Below are 26,643 nucleotides of genomic sequence, written 5' to 3' on the forward strand. Positions count from 1 at the left end.
CACTTTGCCTAATTCATTGCTGAGAAAAGATTAGTACAGACCAACCTCCCTACACCCCCTCTGAAAGGTTGTTGATTACAATTCCATCTTAAGTCCATCCCGCGATCAACATTGTGGAGAGAAATTAATTTCATGAATAGTTGCTTCTCCTTTGAATGCAACCCATATGATCATCATGTCAATCACTACACCAGAGTAGCTGATCTTCCACTCCCTGTTCTCATGCCAGATTACACGAACACATCACGCCGCTTCTTTGGGTTTGGATCTGGATTCCCTTTCTTCATCATTGCCACAAACTCAGTGTAATTGATCCTTCCATCCTGCAGGAAAAACACATATGAGAACAGAAAGAGCATCAGCAAAGATGTGCATTCGGTTGGTGTGAAAGGCTCATCGATACAAGTCAAGGCTAACTGGGATTGTACACTGGTTTTGCATTGGTAAGCTATAATTCTGCCTTTAATTCATTCGATCTGTGCAGAGAAAAAAGGTTGAGTTTTTAGTGTTATATTTTTCCCTTACATTGTCGGAGTCAGCCTCAGCGATGATGTCCTTGATTTCCTGACCATTGTACAAACCTTTCTCCTTGAGGGCCTGCTCGAGCTCTTCTTTGGTAATGAACCTGAGTTAGAATAAAGAAGAAACTTAGCCATTGCCTGTCCAATCTGGTACGCTAGAAATTCTTCCCATAATCACAAGGTTTCATCGGTCTAATTTGCAAGAGGATTCATGGACACATTTTTGTGAAATTATCCTAGCTTGGTTGCACATACCCGCTGCCATCCTTGTCGAAGTATTGGAATGCTGTGTAGAGATGCTCTTCTCTGTCCATTCTGTTCATATGCATCGTTGCTGTGATGAACTCTTCATAGCCTATTGTTCCATCGCCATCTGCATCAGCCTGTATCAAACAGTTTCAGGGAAGGATGAGAGAAATGAATCTAAATACAAGTCGATGCCGATTTTGATAATTTTAAGTGAAAAAGCGGAGCTTTGCATGTGATAAGAGATCTTTAAAACATGTGGTTTCCTTTGTTTCCGAAGAACTTACAGCTTCCATGAGCTGTTTAAGTTCGAACTCCGAGAGCTTCGTTCCTTGTTTGCAGAGTCCTTGTTTCAGTTCTTCTAGTGTTATAGTCCCACTATTATCAGTATCCATGTTCTTGAACATCTGCTTCAGCCCTTGAATCTCTTCTTCTGATAGACATCCGGCTATGACCTGCCACAATTTGGAAGTAGAAGCACAAACTTTCATACAAGCTACAAGAGGTCTATTTTTGCTTCTAAGTTAGTGACTAATTTGTTACAGTTTGTAACATATATTGAGCAACTGATCAGACTACTAATTCTGAGCAGCCTAATAACTTCATAGATTAGTGGCAGAAAAGAAAAGTTTACCCTCAGTGCTGCTTTCTTAAACTGGTTCATTGCTCTGAAATGCTTCAGCCGATTGAGAACAGCATTATCAAGAGGTGTATCAGGTGCTTCTCCATCTTCTTTGATCCATGGGTGATCTATCATAGCAAACAGATTACATTTTATCGCATATTGGGAGAGAATAAATAATACCCATATGATAGAAGATAACTGACTCATTTAGTGAAATATGGGCTTCGACCATGATGATTCCAAAAACAAAGAAAGAAATAATTGCATGCATGGTTCCTACTTCCTAACTCATGATCCAAATAATCCTTAGTTTGTAGTTTGTTTTGCTTCTATCTTGTTTGACTTTAAATTTGATGCTACTAGGCCGGTGGTACTTCGGTCCACCGGTTAGCACCTCCCTCCTCAGCGCTTGCACTGGTGAGAGAGATTCTGAGTTTGAACATTCTTATGGTATTAGAAGTTCTTGTTTTGTAACCCCACCCCGAAAAAAACGAGAAACTGAATCTTGCTTACTGAGGACTTGGAATGCTGTGAGCCTCTGCTTGGGGTCTGAATTGAGCATCTGTCTTACAAGATCCTTGGCACCAGATGAAATGTTTGGCCAAGGATCGCTTGTAAAATCAATGTGGCCTCGCAGGATAGCATTGAATATTCCGTTCTCGGACTCTGTTGGACAAATTCGAGCATTCTAATTAGTCCTTCCATCCGAAACAGCATGAGATTTTCAAGCAGCATGAGTGACAAAGTAGAGAAAAGAGAAACTTACCAGCCCAAAAAGGAGGAACTCCACACAGGAAAATATAGAGCATAACTCCAATGCTCCATATATCTGCCTCTGGCCCATATTTTCGCTTTAGGACTTCAGGTGCAATGTAGTATGCGCTGCCAACTATGTCCGTGAACACCTCTCCTGTTTAGGATGAGAAATCCTGTTGTTAGCTCAGATGCAAGTGATACAAAGCATCTAGCGAAGTGAAATGCCAAAGAAAAGCATGTAGATCGAGGAAAAAAAGACAGGACTCCATCGATCCTATATAGATCAAGAAGCAGCATTAATTAAAACAATAAAAAAACAAATATTTGGTGGTTGTATGTTAGAAAACACTATATATTTAATGATTCAATTGTTTGCAAATGGTGGATGACTTGACTATCAATCAACAGAAGATGGATGGATGGTGTTAAATATGTTATGATATATGGACATTTCTTTTCTGAAAAAAAAAGATATAACCATATAGAGAAGCACCAAGAAGCTAGAGATGATGTATGAATGCCATACCAATATATATACCAAAATCCATTATTCCCATGACATAAAAAGAAGGATCAGAATTCAGAAGAAAGGGAATAAGAAATCGATCGATTCAATCGAAAATGAGGTAAATATGAAGTTAGAGTTGATGCCCGCCACAAACCTTCCTTGAAGAACACGGAGAGCCCGAAATCGGTAGCCTTGAGCGGGGCGTTCTCATCCTTGCTCAACAAGAGGAAGTTCTCCGGCTTGAGGTCCCGGTGAATGACACCCATCGAATGGCATGTGTGCACGATCTGCACGATGGTCCTCAGGAGGGAAGCGGCCGCCCTCTCGGTGTAATGCCCCTTGGCGATAATCCTGTCGAAAAGCTCCCCTCCGGCGCAGAGCTCCATCACCAGATGGACGGAATGCTTGTCCTCGAAAGCGCCTTTGAGCTCCACGATGTTGGGCTGCCCGGAGAGATGGTACATGATCCGGACCTCCCTCCGGACGTCCTCGATATCCTCCTTGTTGGCGAGCTTCCGCTTGGCAATCGTCTTGCAAGCGAATTGCTCCCCGGTGAGCTTGTGGGTGCAGAGGTGCGTCACGCCGAACTGGCCCCGGCCGAGCTCCTTCCCCATGGAGTAGGTGGCCTTGACGTCCTCCATCGGGCGGCCGAGCACGGGGCCGATGGGGACCGGCTTGGAGGGAGGTGGGGAGGGCTTCGGAGGAGGGGCGGCGTGGGGGGAGAGGTTGGGGCGGTCGGCGGCGGCGTTGCCGGCGGCCGGCCGCGGGGATTTGTCGTTGGAGAAGCAGTTGCCCATGGTGGGATTGGGGGGAGGGGGTGGCAGGGAAAGGGTGGAGGCATGTGTTAAGAGAGAGAGAGAGAGGGTAGGGAGGAGGTGGATTTGGGTGGTGAGAGAGATTTCAGGAGGGAAAGTGCGAGTTGTATTTTGGGGTGAGTGTGAGGAGGGAGAAGGGAAGAAGGGTGGGGAGAGATTGGCGGGAACCAACGGTTTTTTCTCAGTTGGGGAGTTGCCGGGGATTTTTATCCAATATCCATGCAGGGATGGGATCTATGGGGATTTTTTATGGTGGATGATCCAATAGTGAATTTATGTGAAGAAAGGTGAATTGCTCTTTAATGCAAAAGATACAACCTCGATTCCTTATTGGGATGGTCAGAGATAAATGTTTAGCTTACGAAAATAGAGATAGATGTTTAGCTCGCAAGAGTAAAGATAAATATATGGAGTAATTGGTAAATGGACTCGTAACAACCAATCTATGATATGGTGCTTTGCTACTGGCGAATGAGGCGGTTCTTATTGGGATTTCAAGAAATTATTAGGTTCTAATTTTTGCGGATGAGAAGAGATTGTTAATTGATTTAGTTGGTAAATTTATAGAGATTGGGTACTAGCGATCATGGTTGGAACATATCTTCCTCACAAATTATAATCTTGATGAATTTTAATAAATCTTGCCCCTCTTTTTGCCAAAAAAAAAGAAAAGGGGGGGTTTGTAGTTGTAGGAGCCGGCAGGTTTTGGACTTGACAAACATGCGAATGCTGCAATGATTAGATAAGAAACAATAAGAGAAAGTAGCAGATTACGAGAACGCTAGTAATTTATTATGGTTTGGCAAATTACTTGTGTTCATGAAGGTAAGAAAAATCGCTATAATAATTGAAAGGAAAGAGACTTAACATGGTTACGATGCTATGTGTCACAGAGGATTATCATCTCTCTCTCTCTCTCTCTCTAGTTATGATTATTCCAAGATCATTTGCAAGATTATCAACTATGCATGTTGGCCAAAAGAGTTATGCCCATAGTGACCTATGTCCACAGCAGGTTGTGATGCTTTTGCTTTTGTCAGTGCTTGGAAAGTTCTTGACAGGTTCTAGTTAGTGGAAAGGCACCACATCCTACAAGGGATGACTTTGGAATCCTTAACTCTAGAAGGAAGGAATGAGGTGCTTTTGAGATGAGTCTCCTATGAACAAAATCTTCATTGAAAGCATGGATAAAATTGATCAGGGCTTTTCTCATATCATAATCACAGCATTGCCCATCCTAGCAGGTTAGATACTTTCACACGAGTAGTTTCTCATAATTTTCTAAATCTATGAGGCACCATATATTATTGTAGTTATATGTTAGTCATTATTGTGATACTCGCCACTTTTAATCCAAAACTGTGACTCTTAATCTATTGGATTGATTGGGAAAATGGATGAATTAAAAGGAAACCATTAAACTCAAGGTCTCCACATAGGGTTATCAATATACTTTAGTTAAAAGAAATCTAGGGTTCTAAGATCAAATCTAAGTTAAAACCATAAAAGTCCATATGAGTTTTATTTAGGCTCCAGACTTAAAAGCCTAGGTAAAAAATGATTCACATCCAATTAGAGCTCAATCAAGCTTATAACGAAACCCAGAGTTTGGTTAGGTGTGAGTCTAATATTTCCATGGCCCAAGAATAGTTTTCTAATAAGAATAAAGAGTAGTAGCCAGACAACAAGCTCAACAACCAGGGGGTGTAGCTCATATGGTAGAGCGCTCGCTTCGCATGCGAGAGCACGGGGTTCGATTCCCCGCACCTCCATTGCTATTTCTTCATTGAAGTAAGATATCGCATGGTGTGTAGTTTTAATTTCCTTGATCATAAGGATAAAATCACCATCCTAGTTTTTTTTTTTTTTTTTGGACCAAACGGCAGAATAGTCCAGTCTGAGTAGAACTTATCCCATTTAATTGGAAAATGCTATTTTGTAGCTTTTAAAAGTTTTTTCAGGATAACCCAAACACATGTTTAGAGCTATAGTTTCCATTAAGAAAGCAGAATATTACATTCGTATGTTAAATTTTGAAGTGGAGGTGCCAACGGTTGAGTTGGAAGTCTTAGGTATTGATCCAATTAAGAAAGCAGAAAATAATATTTACATATTAAATTGAAAGCGAAGGCACCAGTGGTTGATAGTTGGAAGTCTCAAGCATTGATATTAAAGGCTTAGTTTTGGTTCTTGTCTTCAACAAAATGAAAAATAAAAGGGCTCTGTTTCTGCCCCTCCTGCCAAACAATCTTGAATGATTCAATCTAAACAAATGAACAGCTAGGAAATAGATATTTTACCCCAACAAAATTCTCTCACTCTCTCTCTCTCTCTCTCTCTCTCTCTCTCACACACACACACACACATCATATTCATTTCTTCTTCTTCTTGTGTGTGTTTCACCCCTACCCTAGCTCTAAATAGCCATTTGTTAAAGAGAAATTAATTTTTGTTCCGAGTTAGAATAACTGTATCTAAACTGTTTATTGACTACATCAAAATGAGATGCTTATTGGTTGTAGAATTATTGATATTTAGATTATGCATGATTTATGCAAATCTTTAAGATTGATAAGTTTATTGTTCCTCAACCTAAGTATGTCCTATAACTATTTTTATAGATTCATTTCATTTATATATATATACTACGTACTGACAGAGGCCTGTGACCATACAACGCATGGTCAAACAATCTTGCATGATACCGTCCGCACCCGGGTAGAACTTCTGCAGCATTCTCGGCCAATCTCAAAGGACCCGGAAACGTTGAAGGAGAAATCAAGTAAAATCCAAGGGACGACCAAGAAATGATAGCCAAGGAAAAGGTTCATTCACTGTGTAAAATACGTCCGAAAGGACATTTGTGCATGGAAGCGGGCTTCGAGATGACGAAGATATTTTCGAGCACAGTGGAGAGCGAGTGGTGACCACAAACAAAAAGATAAGAAGGATGGTACAGGGATGCATTCATAGCTCTAGGTGCAAATGCTGCTTGTTTTCATGGGCATGTAATTTTATCAATATTGAATCCCTGATGGAAGGAGAAATGGTTGGTGAGATGGGATCACACGTTGAAGGCCTTAGCACCATTTCTTTCTCTTGTTCTTTTTTTAATTTATACCTGTGCATGTCCTGGTGGGTTTCTTGCATGGATGCATATGCCCATGTGTGTGCTGCCGCATGTTATAAAAATTTATATCGGTAACGGATGCTGCTCACCGAAGCATTCACTTGTTCTGACCCACATCAATGCATAAACGCAGCCATATGACGGGATTACTCGTATATATCTAGTATGGATACATCCAAAAAAGTTAAAAAGCAATACATCACGAAGTATACTAAACAACTTCTTTCCCCAACCCAACCTAAAATACTTCCAGAATGATCAGCCAGGTATGAGGCTATCTAGTCCGCAGCCCCATTAGCTCTTCTGTAAACATGCCAGCCTGGAACTCAATATCATCTCTCACCATGACTCGAATGTCTTAAAGTAGAGATGATGCCCATCCGCACCACCAGATTCTCTTAGATTTAGTCAATCACCGTAGCTAAGTTGCCCTTCAGCGGTACCGTTCTGGCCTACAGCATATGCTGTACATACTTCAAGGTAGCTCACGCCGCTTTCAACTCCGCCTTTGAAAGAGAGATATCAAAGATCTGACACATGTTAGTGGCAATCACTGTAAAGTCTGGGCTCGTTGCTATTCACTTCTTGGCTATTTTTTTTTTTTTTAACGATATCCATGATCGAAACTTGTATCTCTTTCAAAGGTAATTTCTAGAGGAAAGGTGCCAACCAACAAGAGTATTATTTACTATACAGGAGCACCACGACATGACATTCCAATAAAATACAAGCAGCATCAATTAATTAATTAATATCGTGAAGAGCAATGATGCATGCACACTCTTAATCCTAAAAGAGAATAGTGTATGCTTATATCTAATTAAGATCGCTATGATATTCATAAATTAGCAGTGCATCTATCTTCACATCCAGCGCATATAAGATGCAATTTTGGGCTCATGATTATTGTAGACCCTGACGATTGATTCAAACCAATTGACATTTATGCAGTTCAAAACCTTTGCAGGGCCAAGATTTTTTTTTTTTTTTTTTTTTGGTTCTTTCGAGAAGCAAAGCCGACCCTAACTAATTTGGTATTAGAGCTTAGTTGAGTTTGAACAATTCTCAAATAATTCTTTTGTATATCTTCAGAATGATTAAAGTCATAGCCGTAGAATACAGTTTGTGAAATGCTCATGAAGTGCAGTTTGTGAGTAACAAACCTTCTCAAACTACTCTGAGTTCCACCTCTGCTACCAAGTTGGACATTACGCACCAAACATAAATTTCAAAATTAATCATCAAGTGTTATGTGTCTCTCTGCAATGTTTTCTTTTAGAAATGCCATGAAAATGCCACCACCAACGTTGGAAAGGGAGAGAAAGCTACCTTGCTTCCCAATGGATCTAAGCCACACCAATTAATGCTCCATGGTACATGATATGAACATGCTAACCAACCTTATTAAGTATCTAACAGGACTTCTCGGCCAATTTCGTACGGCTTCCTTGAAGATGTACCTAAAGGCATACGCCATGAAGTAAGTTGAAGAGAGGACAGTGCAAAATGGGGTCGGTCTTAAAGGTGGCTGGTCCCGCTAAAAGAGAGAGAGAGAGGATATAAATTGGGAGAACGAAGTAATGATGAGACTTGGGACACCCAATTAGGTAGAGATAGCTTCGTCACCACCCCAGCAGGATCCTGTGCTTCGATGGGACATTGCGACAGAGACTGCAGCATTATATCCGCTGTTCTTAGTGCGAGGTTGAGGACCACCCCTCATGTCTTAAAAGACAAAGTGCCGACCGAGCAAACAAAAATGAAACTCCTAACTCTTAACCCGGCCGTCGATCAGCCACTTCACAAGGACAAAACTAACCACCTCTTATGATTGAAGCTTAAAGTAGTTCATGTTGTGTTAAGATCTCTATAAGGGAGTTTAACTTCCAAAACCCCCGCACTGGTGGTGAGGGACACTTCAGCTTTTGGGTTGACACTTGTGCTGACCCCACAATGTGGGTAGATTTTTTCTTTTTTGATAAAGAAGGAAGTATACACAGTGGTTGTTTGCATGATTAAGTTTTACATGACCATGATGATGGAAATCAATAATGCATTACAACGTCCATTATAGTAGTATTATAATAAAAAATAAAGGGTAAAATTAGAAGGACAAAATCGTCAGTTGAGGACGGTCTAGGTCGGTTTGAGTTATGCTTGGCGAGCACTGCAAGCTAGAGTTGTCCTGCTCGAGGACGATTCGGCGACGGTTATTGGGCGGATCCAGTAGAATTTGACTGGAGTGAGTGATTATTACCTGCTGCTTAGAGACATTCAGGCTATGGTCTATGATGGAATAGCTTTTTAGACGAAGCATGAGTGGCATCGTATGTGACCAACCACTTGGAGGATACTCTGTGGGTAGGAAAAAGTGAGTAGTCTAGTGTGCTTCGAGATCTATTATTTTTTGATTTTTTTGGTTGTATCCATATGCCCACAATGTATGATACTTCCAATTTAGCCAAAAAAAAAAAAAGATCAAATTACTATTTACTAGATAAAATATATTTATTTTTAGATGGTATTATTTCTATGAAAAATTGGTGTAAAAATTAATTTTGAAAAATATTAATTTTGTGCCAACGATGTAAAAGTTAAATAACTAGTGTTATTTTGTCATATAAATATTATTATGGTAGATTTACTAATAACGACTGATGTAACTGTCCACTTCGAACATATCACCATGACTTTTGTTGCAGTAGTTATCATGCCGAACCATTCCAAACAAAATTTTCTATAATAATACTATTTTTATAGTAAATATCTACATAAATCATTATTGTCGTTATAATAGCTATGACATGCAGTATTTTCTCCACCATGTGTAATTAGGAGCTTTTAGTCTTAAAAAATAATATTAGTTGTTTTAGGGATGTCAGCACAAAAAGTGATGGATAATAGTGGAAGGATAAATTATTCAAATGTTAAGTGATGACCATCATTTTTATTACATAATAGCTCTTAAACAGTAGAATAATGATGATTTTTAGATATCAAACCCACACAAAAAGGACAAAAGATTCCCTCCAAAACCAATGTAATAGACGTTATTTTGCCGCATGACGCCGATGCATGGCTTTCCTATTGATAACATTAAGAAACAAAAATTTAATAGTTAAATAGCATTTTCACATAAACTGATTTATTATTTGATGATTTAGGAATTGTCCTTCAATAAATTTTCCACAAGCTGCTTGAGATGGCAGACCTTTCTTTTCTTCTTACCAAATATGAAACCATTGAAATGGTTTTGAAAGCCTCTTATACCATGCATAGTTGCATGCATTAATTAGCGTAACAACACCATGCTCTCTTCCTCACGAGGCTTGAAATAATAATTGTTAGAATGTTTTTGAAGCCTCTTAGAGCTTTTTTAGGTTTTGAACTACTTTGCTTTTCTTTTCCCAGAATGCATTGGGATTACATCTATATTTGGCCTTCTTTTCACTTTTAATTTGAACCAATATTCATGATTATATTATTAGAGTAGTGAAACCAGAGAAACTCTACCTTTGATCATGCTTGCATGAGAGTACTACTGAGATTGATGACCCCTCAGAGACCCACATGTTACAGAAAAATAAATAAAAGCTAAAGCTATGTTAATTGAAATTTTTATACGTAAGCATCATCAACAACCAAATCAGGAGAATGCATTTGCGATATGAGAACGACTCATTTTTTTTTTTTCATACCAAATGCAAGGCCATTGAGTTGAGATATCCCAATCTGCTCTTATCTTGTTATAGGAAATTGTCATTTCTTTATAAAAATATTTTTATTATACATAACGAGTAAAGACCTATTAGGCTAGCTTTGAACATGATACGGTTCCAAGTTCCTGTAATTTTCAGAAAACTTGCAGTAAGAAAAAAAATCACCGTGGAACAAGAACTTACTGTCGATAATAAAACGGTTAAAATTCAATAAAAAAATCTAAATTGAGATAGTATTTTTTTTGCTACAGCGGATAGCTCATACATTTTTAGTATGGATACATCAAAAAATGTTAAAAAATAATACATCACGAAGTGCTCTAGGCAGCTCTCTTTTCTCGACCTACAAAATTTTCTAGAGTGATCGGCTACAAGACCATCCAATCCACGGTCCCATTAGCCTCTTTGTAAATGTGTCCGACCTAGAATACAACATCATTTCTCACCATGGGAGTAGGAGGTTGCACCTATCCATATCATCCGTGTTCTCTGAATCTAGTCAATCACTGTAGCCAAGTGATTACTGCCTATGGCCTCGCCGTTATTTCTGCCACGTTATCTGCCGCTGTATAACAGGATAACGATTCCTCTCTCGCTGTATATAACGGCATGGAGAAACCGGCGCGCCGTGCCGCGGAGCATCCATCATGCTGACGTCACCAAGGCGCGCACTAGTGACGACATCGCGTCGGATCCCATAGGTTGGCGACGGCCACGTGGCACAAATTATTGAGGCATTGATGCCCACAGGAATCGGAAGCGTGGTTGTTGTGTCTATTTATTTTTTTTGCTAAAAATTGTGTCTATTTATTTGTCTATATAAATCCCTCCTTTTTGTGGAATCCTCCCTCCCTCCCTCTCTCTCTCTCTCTCTCTCTCTCTCTCTCGGCCCTTCCCCCAAATGGTCCATTTCTTATAGTCACATGCCACCCTTTTTCCACCCCCTTTCTCCTTCCGCGAAACCACCCTCCTCCTCGTTAATCCCTGCCTCGCCCTGTAAAGTACCACTCCAACCTCTTTAGTAGTTTTCCCCTTGGATAACTAAAGCAAAGCACCTTCATCTCATTCTCCACCCCTCCCCTCCTCCTCTTCTTAGTTCCCTTTGGCTCCATACTCCACACCCCTCCTCCTTTTCTGGAGATGGAGAGGTTAAGCGTCCACCAAAAGAACACCAAGCAAGCCAAGGCCAAGAAGACGCCCATCAAGGTGGTGCACATCTCCAACCCCAGGAAGGTCAAGGCAAGCCCTGCCGAGTTCCGCAACCTCGTCCAGGAGCTCACCGGCCAGGACTCCAACGTCGCCGACTTCTCCAAGTTCCCCGACGTCGAGGATACCGGCGATCTCCCTCCGCCGCCCCCTGAGCCTACCTCCGGGGCCACTGGCACCCCCCGGCCGAGCCCTGTCGTGCACCGGACCTCAGATCCATGCCATAATGCGTTTAGGAATCTCCCGAGCCCATTCGAGATGATCGATGAGGCTTTCGATCTGCAGATGCTTGAGAATATTCCGGGGTTCTTGCCGTCGATCGCCGCTGTACCACGAGCCCCAGGGTCATGGCCTTGATCGGGACTGCCATGCGGCCTGAGTTGCGCAAGCTTAATTTATTGAGGTTTAGTGGCATGAGATTGATGTATGGATCCTTCGTTATGGTGTTATGTTTCTGACGATATTTATAAATATGTTGTGGTATATAATTTGGTGCATTTCATAACTAAGTAGTCTTGAATTGTGATTTATTTTTGATTGAGTGTTACAAGAGTGATCCCCATGTTACTGGAGCTGGGGGATTGAGATGGCCATGGATGACATGGATTTGATGACGGTTCGTGGGAATAGGCCACTGGATAAAGTGATGGTTATTTCCTGTGGACATGTAGGCATTGCCCTCTTCAGAACACACACAAACAATAGATACATGCATGGTTGATGCGAGATTGGTGAGACTATATCTATGGCCATCTGAGTTGAGCTGGTCTAAGCATGAGGATTTGGTTGAACATCTAGCTGAATCAACAGATACTAATAAAACCCGGCCCCTTTGAGGTGAATGCTAAATTAGAAACATCCGCCAAGAACTTGGATCTCAAAGACAAGACAAGGATCTAGATCCTCCTTATTTGCTATCTGATATGATTATTTTGGGAGTTCAGGTTTGAACCAGAAATCTCTCTCTAATGTCCGCACCGATGCGTGCTACTATGGGTGATATTTCTAGCTAGTTGCACCATTCGTCATAACATGTCATGGATTCAATTTTGTGAGATGCAGCTGAAAGCTAATTACAAAGATTATTGTGTTGTCAATCTTACAAAAGTCTTAGCAATGCGTCATCATTGCATATACTTATTGTGCTGACTAGTTTTCATTTGTTGAGCTTGTTTTTTTTTTTTTTTAAATTCTCTGTGTATGCAATTGAAGAATGCATGAAATCCAGTGCTATTAGTCAGTAGTTAACTATTTTTTGAAGAACAATCTTTAGTTATTTCTGGGGTATCCCTTTTTTTGAGAACATTGATGTTGTGCTTACATTAAAAAGAATCTGTATTTATGTTGTCCATTAAGTGCTAAGCATTAAGTTAAATTTGAGCATGCAAACAAGGCACATGGAATTCGTTGACAAGAACAGTGAGTTCTTAAGTTTTGAGAGCATATAAAACTCGGTGCCTCGCTTCTTATATAGTTTTCTTTTCGACGGAACTCACTTCTAATTTAGTTGAACTTGAATTAGTTGACGAAGACAGATAAGTTTTCTTCTCTTTTGTTTTGTTCTTTCTTTCTTTTTTTTCTTTTCTTTCCATGAAATGAAAGGTAGACCAATCTCCCTGTCTTGTCACCAATACTGTTCAGTGGATCAAGACACCTCGTCTATATGGAGCTTAAACTAAATCATCAAACAGAAAAGCTAAAAGAAAACCTACTCCGAAAAAAAAAAAAAAAAAACAGATGGTGGTGCCATGGCATTATGGTTCTCTTCATGGCACGCGGCTTCGATGTTTTCTTGCTGCAAAGCAGATCTTCATGTTGGATAGATCATATCTTGCACTCAAGATACTCTCTCTAATGCTTTGGGATCTAACAGATGGTGGTGCCATAGAGATAGACCAATAGCCATTAAAGAAATCATCCAGTTTTATTTGTTTTGTTCGTGATAAATTGATGAATATTAATTATTGTCACATTTCTTGATAATTATGGTTTAATTAGGAGTACTCTTTCCAACTGTTGTCCATTTAATTTGTTCACAGATATATGAGATTATCTTTTTCTTTTTTTTTCTCTTTCTTTCTTTTATTTTTTCCTTCTTCTTTTTGATAAATTCATCCAAGAAGAGTGTTTCATGGATAGATTCATGGAATTCTGGCATACAGTCTGCAAACCAAATACAAAAATGGAAGCTATCAAATATTTCGGTCCAGAAGGACCACCGGTCCTTTTCTTTACCATGCTTAGACCTTAGATCCCCATAATGGGTCCTCCTGTGTGTGTGTGTGTGCAGAGAAAGGGACTCCACAGAAGCAGTCATGAAGCTTTTGCTGCAAGTCTGGGAGCAAGAATACCTGTAGAACTTGAAAGAATTTCGAGAGTTGAGCTACTTTGAACAAGACTAATATATGCAAACTAAAATGGTCAGTTCCAGCTCAACTGTTTTCCCAGCAACGAAAGCATTAGAAATCACCCCTCAGTGTGAGTTCTGATGAGAGTGGTAGCCACATAAATAGCTCTTACTTCATCTGGGATACGATCTGCATTATAGATGATAAAGTGGACACCAAGAACAATGGCTTGTCCCATTCTACGAGCCCATTTGGTTGCACCAGAACGGATATAGGTACAGTTGCTTGCCTTGGCCGAAACTGAAACTACCCTACGTACAGGTCCTACAACTACTAGATATGCTCCAAAACATGAGGAGTATATATATATATATGTGTGTGTGTGTGTGTGTGTGTTGGTAATACTTCCAACGATTGGATAAGTTATGATTGTGATAAATAGCTTCTTTGCTATTAGAAATGAGCAGAAAGACGACACAAATCGATATTATTAGTGAAGTTTATAACAAGGGAAAAAGAGTGATCTGAAAAGTTTGCTAATATTTAAATAGTTAAACCTACCTACTCTAGTGTTTTTTTTTTTCTGAAGTAAAATATTTACATTCTTCAAATTCGAGCTCATGGGATCTGAAATAAGAAAGATAATATGGTTTAAGGTGACGAATGAAGCATCCGAGTTATTTCATATCCTTAGATCATATGTTTTCATTCCACTCTCAACATATCCCTGGCAGTCCTCAATCTGAATACACTGAAAGGCGCATTCCCTCTGTTTTCATTCTTTTAGTTTACTTTCTTGTCGGCTACTTTATGTCCTCTTAATTTTTAGCTAATCTCTTAATATAAAGCTTTACTTTATATTAAATTTATGGATCCAATCTGTCTATAGATAGGCGCCTGCTGTGGCAGCAATTAATTAACCTCTGCCTTAGCATACAAAGACCATGGCTTGTAGCGGGTGATTTTCATACTATCAGAACCGTCGGTAAAAAAAATGAAAGGTAGAGTTTTTTTTAACAGGAGCCCAACCTTTTAAACAAATTTCATGATTGTCTGTAGAATGCAAACCTAATTGATCTTCGTTCCTCGCGGCGCAGACTCTCTTGGAGCAATCAATCTGGTGGGGCCAGACACATTGTCGGCAGACTAGATCGAGCCTTAGTTAATCCTGAGTGGATCTAAAAGCTGAATGCTTCCGGTGCTGATTAACCTTATAACATTACCCAATTATTTACAGTTCTCACAACATAACATTACTAGCTAGTCTTAAACATTTAACAGAGACTGCATATTAGTGCCTGTCAAGTTTGTTGGGAAGATTTCCGCTTGTTTGAAAAAGGGAAGATGTCAATCCCTTCTAGAGGGAAAACGACCAAAGCTAGACTTCTTGCTCTTTTTTTTAAAAAAAAACAAATCTCTTTTTTTGACCCCTTTTTTTCTAACTAGTTTCTTGTTTCCACTTGGTCTTGGTATTTGTGGGATCTTTGGCTTCCTTTCTTTGTATTTCTTTTTGAGAAAATAATCTCAAGGAATGTTGGTAGCTTCTCCTTTCTTTATCTCAACAAAAGATAAGGTAAAGAAAAGATTACTCTTTCAAGACCAGCTTTTTAAGGAGAAAAACTTTATGCCGAACATTTTATTCTTTTCATGTGCTTTGAGACAACCCGTCATCTTGTTAGTCTAAAACTGCTTTTTGCCTTTTCTTTTTGAGAAGATAGTCTAAAACTACTTTCATCCATGTCGAGACCGGATATAGTATTCTCTTCTATTTTATTTATGGTTGCTTTCTTAGCCCCCTCTTCATTAAAATAAAGTAAAAACAACTGCTTTGTACACGAGAAATTATATCATACACCATGTAGCGGTGCACCACACGAATCCCAGAGGCTTGTTTCCTGTGGGCTCCGTTTATCAAATACTCATCTCAATGAACGAGTATCTAAGATTGGCGTGGTGCACCGCTACGTGGTGCTTGCGATGTAGGATATAATTTCTCTTTGCACATAGATTGGATTCAGCTTGTTAGGAAAGAACTGATCGGGAAAACCTTTATCCATGCTGCATGAATCAAACCTAGTAATCCATCAAATCAAGTTGGCGTGGGTCTGAAAGTGGACTAAGTTTTGTGCCTAAATCTGCATATAGTTCACTAACCCTTTCCATGAGACATGAAATGCAGCAACCATAGAATGGAAACTTTCTATGCTGGTTAGAAAGTTATATTCGAAATGTCATGAAGGCCACTAAAAGGGTGTGATCCATCTATCCGCCTTCACAGTTGCCCATCCAAGTGGTAGGAAGCGAGAAGATAGATTTAACAAGTAAAAGGATGCTTTTCTTGGCCCTTACAAAATAGAATGTTAACCCTAAAACAGTAGAGGAAGCACAGTATATCTCTAATAATCCGAAAACAAATTTTACTTGATCAACTGCAGATTAAGTGAAACTTCAAAATCGCATGTATTTATGAATTCAATCATAGAAGAAGGGTTCAGACCTTTACAAAACTAAGTTAATTATTTTAATCAAAAAAATAAAATAATAAAACAAAAAATTAATTGTTCAAGTCCAATCTTATTATGAAATTTAAGATTTTACTTTGCGCACATACACCTACATGTAAGTTTAATTGCACTGCCGGGACTGATCATGAGAGCATATACAACAATAAAATAAGCTTCACAGCCTGTCTCATGATACCGAATCCTTCAACGAATGATTGCTAATTTTATGTGAAGACATGATCAAACTTTAGCCATATTTTTATATTTGTAATTATATAATAGTATATTTTCTTGTAAGCGAATCTTATTTCTAGTATAATTTTGTACCGGTTTTAATGGATCATACCTTCTATAAGCTTCTAAAACGTTGTTTAACAAATGGTTGGCCTTTTTCGACGTATTGGTAAATTTTTTTTGAGAAAACTAAATGCATCAAAAAGTAAAAGAGTTTTTCAATCCAGTTTGTCTTTAATTTTGGTGTTGTTCTACGGACAATAGTCTCAGTGATTAAACTACTTTTCACCCTTCAAGTTGCTTTGGAATAGCTGGTTGGAATGGAGGGAGAGTAGTATCACACCTCCATTCTTACAGGGAGATGAGAAAATAGAGAAAAAAAAAATCTAGTGGCTACTCTTTTCTTAACTTGTGAAAACAAAGATAAGAGAAAGTAAATTTAAAAATTTGAATCTAGGCCGTAAATATTTCAACTTTTTCTATAAAAAATATTTAACAATCATGTCAAAATGGTTTGGTCAACAATTAATATTTAACATATTGCAATGGAATATCTGTGCAAAAATCGGAAGAACAAGGATGTATGTGTAAATAATAATTTTTCACAGAATAATTATGTACTTAATCATATTTTGAAGAGTATCGAATAAAAAATATTAAAAAGATAAAAAAATAAATCAAACCAACTAAATTTGGTGTCTTTTTTCTGAACTCAAAAAATAGCGACTATATATTAACAACTATATATATATATAAGCAGAAAAATGACAAATAACCCTCTCAGACTCTCAAAGGGCGGCCTCCCTGAACCAAACGGGACGGCCGAAAGACTCCCCAACTTCTTTAGCCAAAAAAAAAAAAAAAGACTCCCCAAGTTGTTCCCATTGTCTAAAAGATCTGTTTCTAGTGTCCCTCTCCAGCATTTATCTAAAAGCATTACTCAAAAAAGTAAGAAAAACCAAAAAATCCTGCACCTAAAAAGTTTTTTATTTTTTATACTTTTTGGCTAAATCAGATGAATCAAACGAGTCTAGTACAGATATATCTGAAAAAATCGAAAGATAACAAATTATGAAGCGCTTTACATAACTATTTTTTTTCAACATATAAGGTACCTCGAGAGTGATTGACCATATAAGTGGTTATGCATGCAGTTCATAGTTCTGTTGGCCTTTTTAAAAATATGCTTGGTCTAGAACACCATAGTGCCATTAACTATGATTTGGATATTTTGAAGCAGGAGTGTCACATATCTATGTTTTTAATATTTTTTTTGGATCCAAACTGATTATCATAGTCGAATTACCTTTTAATATAACTGCTCTAGCTCGGAATATGTACCAAATACTGTTCCGGCCCGACTCATGCCGCTCTTTGCACAATCTTAGAAGTCGAGATGTCTAAAATTTTTCAGCTACCAAGCAACAATTATTTTGGAGTCTAAATTGCTGACCATGAAGTTGGCATCTTTTCTGCTGCCACCATCTACTACGCATGCGTTGAAAGCCTCCTCTTCTCTGTCTCATTCTAAGATTCACCTCACCTTACAATTCCATGCCGCGCCACCGAGTACCGGAATCCCCCGGTATGATGTACCGCCGTCCTTTGCACGCCACCCCGTGGACCTTTATCCTTTTTAAAATTCCAAACAGTACGATCCATTGGGGAAAGTCTTCTCCAAAAACGAGGGCAAGGCAGGCCGCGGGACAGAAACCCTAACTCTCGCCCCCCCCCTCCCCCACCCTCTCATTCACCACCTCGATTTCTGCGTTTGAATTCCGCGTCGACCAAACCTTCGCCTTTCCCCTCTTGTTCCCCTAATCCTCGCGTTTCCAGGCTCCAGTTTGACCTATTGACTATTGTTGTCCATCTGACGTTGCTGCGGGGCCGCGGCTTTCCTTTTCTACCTGCCGCGCCTTGGATCTGGGCTATAGTGCGGTGAATTGGTTGCTTTGATTGGGAAGTTTGAGTTTTGAAGGGGGTTCGGGTGCGGTGAATGGAGCTTCGGAAGTGATTTTGGTTTGGGAGCTGGAAATGAGGGTGGAGATCAATGGGTTGTGGATGTGCTGAATCTGGAGTTGAGAGAATTAGTGAATTGCGGGTATAAGAGGTCGGTTTTGGTTCAAAATCGTCTCTTTTCCTCCATTTTTGTGGATTCAGAGAAGATCTTGAGATGCTTCTTTCTTTGTTTTGATGGCGATATTTTCTATGTTTTTTTCTTATTTTTTTTAACGATAATCGGATGCATTTGTTTGTAACTTTTCTGCTAGGATCGTTCGAAATAGCATATAAAATGTTTTTAGGGAGCCTTTGCGAATACAAATGCACATACTTGTCATGGTTTCTGGGCTTTTGTGGGTTTTGCTTTTCTTGTTTTGTCTTTTATATGTTTTTCGGCTTTGTGACAACCTCGAAATGTGGTTATGGGATTCCACGCTAATGTGTCTCCTTTGTTTTCTTTTCCTTATTTTATTTTTTCTATGGTGACTTTGTATGCAAATGTATAGAAGGCGAAAAGCTCCCTTTTGTAGTTTAATGGAAGTAACATCCTATGAAAGTGGTGGGTTAATGCATAGTTTTTCGTGCAAAAGCACTTTGTTTGATTTGAATGATTTGTAATCTGGTGTACTTATATTGAAGTTAATTAGGAGGGTTGTGTAATTGGAGTTATGATGCTTTCATATTCTTGCTCCATAAAAAGTTCAATATGATCTTTTTGTTCTTGGTGTTTCAGTAGATGCATTTGAAAGTAGTGTTATTGTGATTTTAATTGATCCGGTTTGCCAAATTTGTGATTGAAGATAGTGAAATTCTGTTATTGCCATAAAGCTGTCAGTAATAAATCTAATGTTCAATCCAATTCCCTAACAGTTTTCCTGCTTTTAAATGTTAGATAACAAATGGGAAGAGGGGAAAAACCTATCCACTTTTCATTTACTCCATTATATTGTTGTAAAAAAATGAAGGATAATCGACTCCTTCGGGCATTGGTTTGACAATCAGATTTTCTTTGATGTTTTTATGCTTTTCCCCTTCCTGGATCATCTTCTAAATGCATTATCATGTACTAAATTGCAGTCTTCTCACGATGTACCATGCAAAGAAATTTTCAACTGTTTCCATGGTCCCACATAAGGCCCAAGGCACCGAGCAGCTTGTTAATGCTGGAGTTATGGGTGGATCGAATGTAAGCAATCCAACTAATTCTGGAGGAAGTGGGAAACAACGACTAAGGTGGACTGCAGATCTTCATGACCGCTTCGTTGATGCAATCACACAGCTCGGTGGACCAGATAGTGGGTATTTTCTATTAGTGACAGTGGTTTATAGCTTAAGTGGTAGCTTTACAGTGGATATTTGAGAGATTTTCACAATTCAATGCACTGCTGTGAGATACATCTACTGTAATATTGTTTGCTAATATGTGATCACGTATTTACACTGTTAAAATAAAGTTTTGTAGCTGTAACCTTATCATCATGAAAGAGAAAAATGTGTAATTGGATAGGCTGGAGCAAGCTAGTCACACTTATAATTGTGGACATTTGAGTTGGCAGGATTCGGCATATTGATGGTAAAACTTAGAATGGAATATAAGCTTTCTTTGTTTATCGGTTAAGTGTAAGATGCAAATGCTCACGGCTATTCTAAAGCACCTCCGTAGCCTTTCTGCAATTCTTCCATTCCTCTGTCCAAATTAATTTCCATTCTGTTATCATGGTAATGAATGTTGTTCGTCCAAATCTAGTGCATAGGTCAGAAGTCTCTAAAACATGTGACTTTATGTACATAGGCATTTGAGGCCTTGTTGATCACATTCCAACATTTAGGTTTGCATGTTTCAGCCCCTATCAGAGGCATAAAGTCTTCTCTTTACTGTGTGGCTTATAATTGCACCCCTTTATTCATAACAGGATCTGATGAAGTGTTTGGCATGTAAAAATACCAAAAATTTCTAGAGCAAGAAGGGTCTTCATGATCAGCTGGTTAACATGATGTGTGATTAGAACTTAGCCTACTTTGTGGAACTAAACACAGGTAGCATAGGTAATTGATGTTGCACCAAAAGGGGGCTTGTTTTCTTTACAGCTTACAGAATTACTAATCTGTTTTGCTGGACAGATAGATGTAATATATGATCTACATGGGTATGAGCCAAGTTGCATGATGTCTTAATAAGCAGATGCTGTTTCTTTCGTTACAATTGGTCAGTTCCTACTTAAGCATGTCATGTTAGGTCTTCTTAGGATTTATGATTTATTAATAGTGGTGTAGTCTTCTGACTAAGTAATTTAAATTGTACCTCTATTTTTTTCTCTTTTCTTCTTCTTCTTCTTTTAAAATGAGAGATTAAAGGTCCTGTTAGTTTGTTTGATTTGATCTCTATTCAAAGAGCAAGTTGCTGTGTTTCATAGACAGTCTAATGGATTGAATAGTACAAGATAAATGGATTTCTATTCAAAGAGCAAGTTGTCTGGTTCTTGTCAGCAAATTTTTATGTAATTCTTCATTTTTCTTCCCTTTATAGATTTCTTCTAATATCTAAGGGGCCATCACTTATTGCACTTTGTCCTCCATCCTGTGCCATAGCAACAATTCACTGTCTCCTTTTGTCAAGGCATATTAATATTGACTATATATTCTTTAAGGTGCATTTCTTGAGTCCGAGAATGTAAATTGATGGTTCTCTAGGGGTTATTTGTCAGCTTCAAGATGGTGAAAAGATTGGGTGGCAATCAGGTGATGGTTCTCTAGGGGATATTTTTTTTGCTTTCAATAATCTTAGGGATTTGTTTAATTGATGCCATTTAAAAAAGAAGGTGAGATTTTTTTTGCTTCTACTTTCTTCAAGTTGGTGTTACACGAGGCTTTGCTATTTTGCCAAATGGTGATGCAAGCACTTTTACCAGCATTTTAGTTGTCAGATTTTCCCACCTATAGATATGGTTTATTGTTTCTGAACTTAGTTATCAACTATATTTGGCTGCATTCTAGCATTAAAATTTTGAAGAACAGATGAACTGTTTGTTGCCACTCTTGATATTATTAAACTAAGTAATGTTGCACGAGCATGGATGTTTGTTGGTCAGTTTTTGGCAATCTAAGTTATTTAGATTCGAACATGGTTGCATCATGAAGGGATGGTGAATAAAGGTAGACAAGAAAGAAAAACTGCTGTACTGAACTTTTATTATCTTGCATCACCTTTTGGTTTATTACAAGAAGCAAGTCCTCTGTAGGATTTAAGCTAATTTTGATCTACTCTCTCTCTCTCTTTCTCTCTCTCTCAATGGTCGCAAAAGGTGGCCTATGAGTGAAAAAGAGCCCGAATCAGGGTATTGACAGTGTTTCAAAGTCCTACACTTTTTGGTTGTTTTGGTGTTTTATGTCATTTTACAAAAATTTCTGTTTAGATGTTGGTTGCCTTTTTTAGAAGTAGGTTTTACCTTCATTTTTTTTACTTTTTCAAATTTATAGAAGGAAAGATAACTATTTCTGTTCATGAGTAGCTTATCTAAGAATTAAATCTGCAAGTTTATCCATGTTGGCTGCTCGGTACATGCATCTATTAGCTCTTTTCTGCCTGTAAGTTTATGGTAATTTAAAGTTTTGATATTGACTGGATAAGTATCATATTAGAAAAAATTCTGATTTCAATGATCTTTGTGCAATAATGTTGTAGTTGTGTGATGAACAAATGGTGGGCACCTTCTGTTGCTAAGTTTGTTTTGGTTTTCTGGCCACATTCTTCCATTAGGATTTAAAACTATAGTTTCATATATGTGTTGAAGATCCCAAATCAATCTCTTACACTTACTTTGTAGCAATAAAGGTGCTTGTGGTTTAGAAAATCGGTGGTTCAGTATCATTGAGCTGTAAAATGACTTAAGCAATGCATCAGGTGACATTTATTGCATATGGTGCATTATTTTTATGCTTTGTTAATTAGCTTTACAAAAACATCTTGCTGAAGTCATGACTTTGAATGGGAGGTTGCTCATTAAATGTCATTTCTGGTAGTAGTTCTGGGGTACATGGATCTTCTTGGTAATCCAAATTGCCTTAGGTCATTGTAATCATATATTCTCTTCTGCACTGACACTTTTTTATTTGCTTTTAGTATATAAAATTATAAACATCTTAAGATTTATATTATTGATGACTTGAGATATGAATGCTGAATAGAAATTACCTGAGCTTCTGCTAAGTTCACCATCTCTGGTGTAAGAATTGCATTCTGTCTCATCGCCCTTTCTCTTCTTCTGATTTGTTTACCTTCTTGTGCTGATTTTAAGCCCATCTATTGTGTAGATCAAACATTTTGTTTTTGTTAATAAATTTAAGGCCTTGCCGATTTTCCTGAATTTAAGACAATTCTCTCATATTTTATTCTGATTATGGTTTAGGAGCAACACCTAAAGGGGTTCTACGAGTAATGGGTGTACCAGGAATTACAATTTATCATGTCAAAAGCCACTTACAGGTATGGGCCGTTGCTTTTAATTGAGATAGGTTGATGCCTTTCAGAAGAGCTGAAAATTACCGATTCCTTTGTTGTGTTCTTGTAGAAGTACCGCCTTGCAAAATATCTACCAGAATCTCCGGCCGATGGTTAGGTCTATTCTCTTATATTTGATATATGCTTCTCTTGGCAGATTCTTAGTTCAAATCTCTTCCTTGAAAACTATTTGAATTGAAACTGTTTTTGCTTGAAGAATAAAAACATCAAATGTGTGCTAAAGAACATGTTGGTTGTAGGTTCAAAAGATGAAAAGAAGGATTCTGCTGATACCCTCTCTAGCATGGATTCTGCATCGTAAGTAACCTTTTCGATTGATGATGGGCAGATTTTTTTTTCATACAAGTTTAGGTATGTTATTTGTGGCCTCCCAAATTGTCAAGCATAATTGGGCTTTCCTTGAAATCTATGAGATAATGCACTTTTAGGATAAAATTTAAAAAGGCGGGTAGGGCCAAATCTTGATTAATGGGAATCCTTCCTGCTTTGTTGTCATCGACCTGTTATGATGAGCGGTTCAGCAGGAACTGTTTGTTCTTATTACTACTGCTTGAGCAGGTGAAGTCCTTTGGAGATGAAGCCAGCATAGAGACTGCACCTACCTCCTGATACTAACAGTTGAACTTGAAACTTAGTCCATAGTTGGTATTAGGGGTTTATTGTTGTGGATTTGTCTTTGTGTTGGTAGTCTACCTACTGCTTGCCTCTTGTATATTATGGATGTAATCTGTAAATTTATATGACCGATTTGTTGGAGCATGTAACCTTGGTAACATTCGATGGTCCATTTCATCTTCCAGAGGAATACAGATCAACGAAGCTTTGAAAATGCAAATGGAGGTTCAGAAGCGGCTCCACGAACAGCTTGAGGTTTGTGAATCTACCAATTCTAGCTGTTGCTCATTTATCTTGATTGGCTTTCGGTTTTCCTTGGCTCAAAATGCAACATTTGGTTAGGTTCATAATCAGGTTCGACTTGATTGTCATTGCCAGCGGAAATTGCATGACAGATGCTTATACATGCAAATCTAAGTAATTTTTATTTAATATCTGTTGCCCTCTTATATTCATTCTATACCTTTCATCCCTGCATTGCCACTGTGAAGTCTTTTAGGTCCCCATGGTCTTGTAGAGCCTCCGAGATCTCAATTCACTTATGTTGGCTTGGTACTTTGTGGCACTTCAAGACGAGCTCACCATCGTAATGTTTGACTTCCACGTCAAGTTTATCTGTACATTTTCAATCATTTTAGGTCCAAAGACAGTTACAGCTGAGAATTGAAGCTCAGGGGAGGTACCTAGAGAAAATCATCGACGAGCAGCAGAAGCTAAGTGGTGCACTTAAAGCCCCTGGGGAAGAACAAAACCCCTCGCCGTCTCCATCAGCTTCGCAGGACTGCCTTGGTGACCCTTCTTCTCCACTCAAGAAACAAAGGATTGCTGATCAGTCACCAGACCCAACCCATGAAATGCCTCCACCAGAGTCCAAGCCTCATTTCATTGGTCAGTAAGATCAGGAATTGTATGAAAGTAATGTTGCTTGTTTTTCTTTTGACTTGGGGTCAGAATTTAAAGAGGGTGGAAATAATTGTGAGCAGCAGGAACAGCAGTTTGTGGGGGCTACTGCTGACAAAAGTTGAAATGGTGGTCCAAAGCAAAGAGCTCTCGATCAGTCTCTGGACCTGCCCCCATTATATTGCTTCATCCGCACTGGAATGTGTAATCTTTCGTGATTGATGTGCTGTTCATGCTTGCATTGTACAATTCATGCACTCTCGGCCATTTGTAATTATATCCAGTATCTAGTATAAGTACCTGTTCACTATATATATATATATATATATATATATATATATATATATATATATATATATATATATTTATATATCCCTCATACTGATATGGTAATAGTATTTGTAATGGAGGCTAAGATTAGATGCCAATTGTGCACTCCCATGTGAAGGTAGTAGTAAGAAGTTTATGGTCAGGCTAGTTTCTATGGGTTCATTGGAGCTGGTGCGGTAGCTTCGTTGTGCACGCGTTCAGCATGTTGATCGGTGAAACCAGCAGTATTCCTTCTTCTAGTTGGTCATCCATGGGGATGAGGATAGGAAGAGCAGAGCATTAAGGCTTCGTTTGGTTGTTTTCCAGTGAAATGAAAATTTGAAAGAAGAAATCAAAGAGCAAATTTAGAGTCAATTTATTTCAAAAGAACCCTACTGGTGGATTGGGATAACTCAACCATAATCCAAGTCCTAATTCCTATTGACACTCCAACCCCTAGGGATTTTAATAATCTTTCCCTTCGTTTCCTCTCCACCGAAACGAAGTCTGAATCGCTTTTATAATTTTCATGCAGGAATCATCACTCGGAGCCAACCAATTTTATGGCGAGCCAATAATTTTGGGCTTATCTGCAGCACTTTAACCACTCTGCTCTTTCCAACTGCATTACTTTAACTACTCTGCACATCTTCAAGCAAAAGCCTGAATGGCTTTTATAATTTTCATGCAGGAATCATCACTTGGAGACAAACAATTTTATGGTAGAGCCAATAATTTTGGGCTTATCTGCAGCACTTTAATCGCTCTGCTCTTTCCAACTGCATCACTTTAACTAACTCTGCACATCTTCAAGCAAAAGCCTGAATGGCTTTTATAATTTTCATGCAGGAAGCATCATTTTCAGTCAACCAGTTTTAAGTTGAGCCCAGAATTTTGGGCTTATCTGCATCACTGTAACTACTTTGCAGATCTTCAAACAAAGCCTGAATGGCTTTTATAATTTTCACGCAGGAAGCATCATTGGCAGTCAACCAATTTTATGGTGAGCCAATAAATTTGGGTTTATCTGCATCACTTAACAACTCTGCTCTTTCCAACTGCATCACTTTAACTACTCTGCACATCTTCAAACAAAGCTTGAATGGCTTTTATAATTTTCAAGCTGGAAGCATCATTTTAGTCAAACAATTTTATGGTGAGCCAATAATTTTGGGCTCATCTGCACTACTTTAACAACTTTGCTCTTTCCAACTGCACCACTTCAACAGTTCTGCACATCTTTTGCCTTTTTGCCAGAAAAAGATGGTGGTGCAGGAGAAAGTTTCAAAAGCAATTCCACTCTGGGGTTGGTGGGGGTTCACATGACTTTGCATGACAAGCTACAGGAAATGATAAACTTTAAACAGATTTATATATCCTAACCCAAATCCAATCTAATAAGAAAAGCCCCCTGAATTCATTTATGACAAACATCAAGCAGATTTGGTACAAATCTTTATAGATCTTCCAGAAACCATGTAAACTACGTAGAAGCTTCACATACATGCACCATGAGATACGAAGATGATAGAATGAGATAGTCTTGATTGAAATCGGTGTGATCGAGAACAGCAAGAAAATCTTTTCTTTTTAGTTGGTCAAAGTTTCTTGATAAAGGATTAATGTCAAAAGAACCAACATCTTGATTTATTTTGACTTACGTAGATATGTTTACCGCACTGCTGTC

General features: G+C 38.5%; 3 protein-coding genes and 1 non-coding gene across 5 annotated transcripts; 3 read left to right on the top strand and 1 right to left on the bottom strand.

Moving 5' to 3' along the window:
- On the bottom strand, nt 1–3,628 carry LOC103705099 (calcium-dependent protein kinase 2-like). The gene is made up of 8 exons (XM_008788714.3): nt 2,811–3,628; nt 2,159–2,302; nt 1,906–2,058; nt 1,402–1,517; nt 1,055–1,222; nt 777–904; nt 526–625; nt 1–323 (listed from the first exon to the last, which is right to left on the bottom strand). Exons 1-8 carry the CDS (start codon nt 3,451–3,453, stop codon nt 231–233), a joined length of 1,545 nt encoding a protein of 514 aa, XP_008786936.1. The 5' UTR covers nt 3,454–3,628; the 3' UTR covers nt 1–230.
- Nucleotides 3,629–5,171: 1,543 nt separating this feature from the next.
- On the top strand, nt 5,172–5,243 carry TRNAA-CGC. Its single transcript has one exon. It is a non-coding gene; the product is annotated as a tRNA-Ala (tRNA).
- A 5,938-nt stretch (nt 5,244–11,181) lies between these two features.
- On the top strand, nt 11,182–12,031 carry LOC103705024. The gene has a single exon (XM_008788600.4). The coding sequence runs from the start codon at nt 11,461–11,463 to the stop codon at nt 11,881–11,883; it is 423 nt and encodes a 140-aa protein (XP_008786822.1). The 5' UTR covers nt 11,182–11,460; the 3' UTR covers nt 11,884–12,031.
- A 6,264-nt stretch (nt 12,032–18,295) lies between these two features.
- LOC103705023 (myb family transcription factor PHL7-like) lies at nt 18,296–24,957 on the top strand. 2 transcript variants are annotated; one of them, XM_008788598.4, is made up of 7 exons: nt 18,296–18,722; nt 19,691–19,908; nt 23,020–23,096; nt 23,182–23,224; nt 23,372–23,429; nt 23,933–24,002; nt 24,386–24,957. In XM_008788598.4, exons 2-7 carry the CDS (start codon nt 19,701–19,703, stop codon nt 24,641–24,643), a joined length of 714 nt encoding a protein of 237 aa, XP_008786820.2. In that variant the 5' UTR covers nt 18,296–18,722; nt 19,691–19,700; the 3' UTR covers nt 24,644–24,957. The 2 variants fall into 2 exon arrangements, with proteins under 2 accessions (XP_008786820.2, XP_008786821.2); XM_008788599.4 differs by lacking the exon at nt 18,296–18,722 and having other exon boundaries at nt 19,691–19,912; nt 24,386–24,869.
- Nucleotides 24,958–26,643: the final 1,686 nt, after the last annotated feature.

This window comes from Phoenix dactylifera, chromosome 12 (assembly GCF_009389715.1).
Source record: "Phoenix dactylifera cultivar Barhee BC4 chromosome 12, palm_55x_up_171113_PBpolish2nd_filt_p, whole genome shotgun sequence".
Classification (NCBI taxonomy): domain Eukaryota; kingdom Viridiplantae; phylum Streptophyta; class Magnoliopsida; order Arecales; family Arecaceae; genus Phoenix; species Phoenix dactylifera.